This window comes from Nematolebias whitei, chromosome 1 (assembly GCF_014905685.2).
Source record: "Nematolebias whitei isolate Nwh7 chromosome 1, NemWhi1, whole genome shotgun sequence".
In the NCBI taxonomy this organism is placed as follows: domain Eukaryota; kingdom Metazoa; phylum Chordata; class Actinopteri; order Cyprinodontiformes; family Rivulidae; genus Nematolebias; species Nematolebias whitei.
This window is the reverse complement of record NC_056498.1, coordinates 42,336,177-42,338,679: the sequence shown is the minus strand read 5'-3', so window position 1 is coordinate 42,338,679 and position 2,503 is coordinate 42,336,177. Positions and strand designations below refer to the sequence as shown.

Sequence of the window (2,503 nt, the reverse complement as noted above, 5' to 3'; positions counted from 1 at the left end):
ATATATATATATATATATAAAAAATATTATTTCATTTTATAAAATGAAAAGTAAATAAAAGTGGTGATACAAAATAAACAAAAACATTTACATTATAAAACAATATAAAAACTAAAAACAGGAACATGTCTGCATTGGTCCCTGCCAGGAGTCCAACAGATTCTTAAAGCCACTTAGAGAGGTCAAAGGTCGAGAGCTTCAGATCTTTTTCCAAGATATTCCAGGAAACAGGAGCGGAGTAGGAGAAGGTCCTTTTGTCTAGTTCAGTCCTCACTGAGGGAACACTGCAGGTAATGATGTCCTGAGAGCGCACGCTGTAGCTGCACTCACGCAGAGACATGTAGGAGGAGATGTATGAAGGCAGCAGACCAAGAAGTGATTTAAAGATGAAAATGTACCAGTGGGAGAGTCTGTGTGAAGTTAATGGTGACCAGTTAACCAGTGAATACTGGGTGCAGTGGTGGGTACGGTAGTTACAGTCAGTTATGAATCTTAGTGCACCATGATAGACAGCATCCAACATCTGCAGCATCCAACATCTGCAGGGTTCTTGTAGGAGCGTTCATGTAAATAATATCACCAAAATCAATGGAGGGAAGGAAAGTCACAGATACAAGGCGTTTTCTAGCATTCAGGGTTAGACAGGATCTGTTTCTGAAAAAGAAACCCAGTTTAACTTTCAGTTTCTTTATCAAGTTTTCCACATGGAGCTTAAAAGAGAGATGTGAGTCGACCAAGATACCCAAATATTTATAGGAATCAACAAACTCAATGGGGACACCATTTGAGGATAAAATCAGAGGAAGAACTGCTGGGACCGACTTCCTGTTTGAAAAAAGCATCCCTTTGGTTTTGTCGACATTTAGGACAAGTTTGAGGCGAAACAAATCAGTCTGGATGATGTTGAATGCAGATTTCAAAAGCTGGAAAGCCTTAGCAACAGTTTTATCTCGACAATAAACAAGTGTGTCATCAGCATAGAAATGTATGGATGCATCAGGGATGTTTTTACCAACATTATGTATGTAGATTGTAAAGAGGGTGGGTCCTAAGACTGAGCCTTGTGGTACACCATTGTTAACCGTTAAATAACTGGAGGAAGTACCATTATGTTGAACACATTGCCTCCGGTCTGAGAGACAGTTAGAGAACCAACCAATGGTGTGATCTGAGAAACCGATTTCTGAGAGTTTATGACACAAGATGTTCTGATCCACAGAGTCAGAATCTTTAGACAGGTCTAAGAAAAGTGCAGCACAATAATCCTTAGCATCCAGTGCTTCAACAACGTCATTAAGAACCTTCAGTGAAGCAGTGGTTGTGCTGTTTCCAGATTCATGGGTTGTCTCTGCAGTAAAGTTACTCAGTATTTGTCTCTCTGAGTACTTTCTGTGTTTTTCTTCTCAGACGGTAAAGACGAGTCTGCAGGAGAAACACCGACTGATCCTGATCAGCTCATGGAGACCGGAGAGGAAGGAGAGGAGGCGGTTGCCACGGAGACCATCAGTAAAGAGGAGGCAGCGGAGCGGCTGATGGTAGGAGGTGACACCTGGACCTCAGAGTCCGTCTCACCTGTCAGGTCTTGATTCAGACTCTGTGTCCAGGAAACAGAGAAGATCATCGCCGAGCTGAACGAGACGTGGGAGGAGAAGCTGAGGAAGACTGAATCCATCCGTCTGGAGAGGTGACAGCTTCTAGTCTTTCACCTCTTCCTCCTCCACCTCCTCCTCCACCTCCTCCTCCTTTGTGTGCAGCCGCTGCTCCTCAGATTTGATCATATTTTTATTTAATTCATGTTTAAATTCTGCTGTTGATTGATGACATCTAGAAAAATGTTTTATCTGCTGCAGCAAAGGCTGATGGGTAATGTAGTGTTTACAGCAACAGAGCCTCTCAGACACCTGAGAGTTTGATGTATGAGACACAATGGACAAAACCATGAGGCTGATGGAAGAACCATCTGTCTGTCCCTCTGTCTTTCCCTCTGTTTCTGTCTGTCCCTCTGTCTCTGTTTGTCCCTCTGTCTCTGTCTGTCCCACTGACAGAGAGTCCCTGCTGGCAGAGATGGGTGTGTCCATAAAGGAAGACGGAGGAACTCTGGGCGTCTTCTCCCCTAAAGGAGTGAGTTTATCGTCCTCTTTTCTTTTCACTGATGTCAAATATAATCATTAGTAAATGAAATATAAATAAATTGAACTGAATTATAATCATGATTGATCCGTTTGATCATTGAACATAAAATGTGATTCATCCAGTTAATGTGAATAAAAACAGACTTTTCTAAAACACAGAGACATTTTAATCCTCGTTAACCTCACTAGTCTAGTCCCACATAACCAGGTTTGAACTGGGACGCATCGTATAGTTCTGGTGTTCTCAAGTTCTTTAATGAGACGGATGGGTTAATTAGATTGATTTAATCTGAAAGATTAATTAGATTGATTTAATCTGAAAGATTAATTAGATTGATTTAATCTGAAAGGTTAATTAGACTGATTTAATC

The 2,503-nt window shown here is 41.3% G+C and overlaps 1 protein-coding gene across 2 annotated transcripts in view; it reads left to right on the top strand.

Moving 5' to 3' along the window:
- kif1c (kinesin family member 1C) overlaps window positions 1–2,503 on the top strand; it is a 37,202-nt gene that overhangs the window by 21,033 nt on the left and 13,666 nt on the right. For both annotated transcript variants that reach the window (XM_037677054.1, XM_037677047.1), the window contains 3 exons: window positions 1,408–1,535; window positions 1,605–1,684; window positions 2,046–2,121. In XM_037677054.1, coding sequence (XP_037532982.1) covers window positions 1,408–1,535; window positions 1,605–1,684; window positions 2,046–2,121 — 284 coding nt within the window. The remainder of the gene's footprint in view (window positions 1–1,407; window positions 1,536–1,604; window positions 1,685–2,045; window positions 2,122–2,503) is intronic.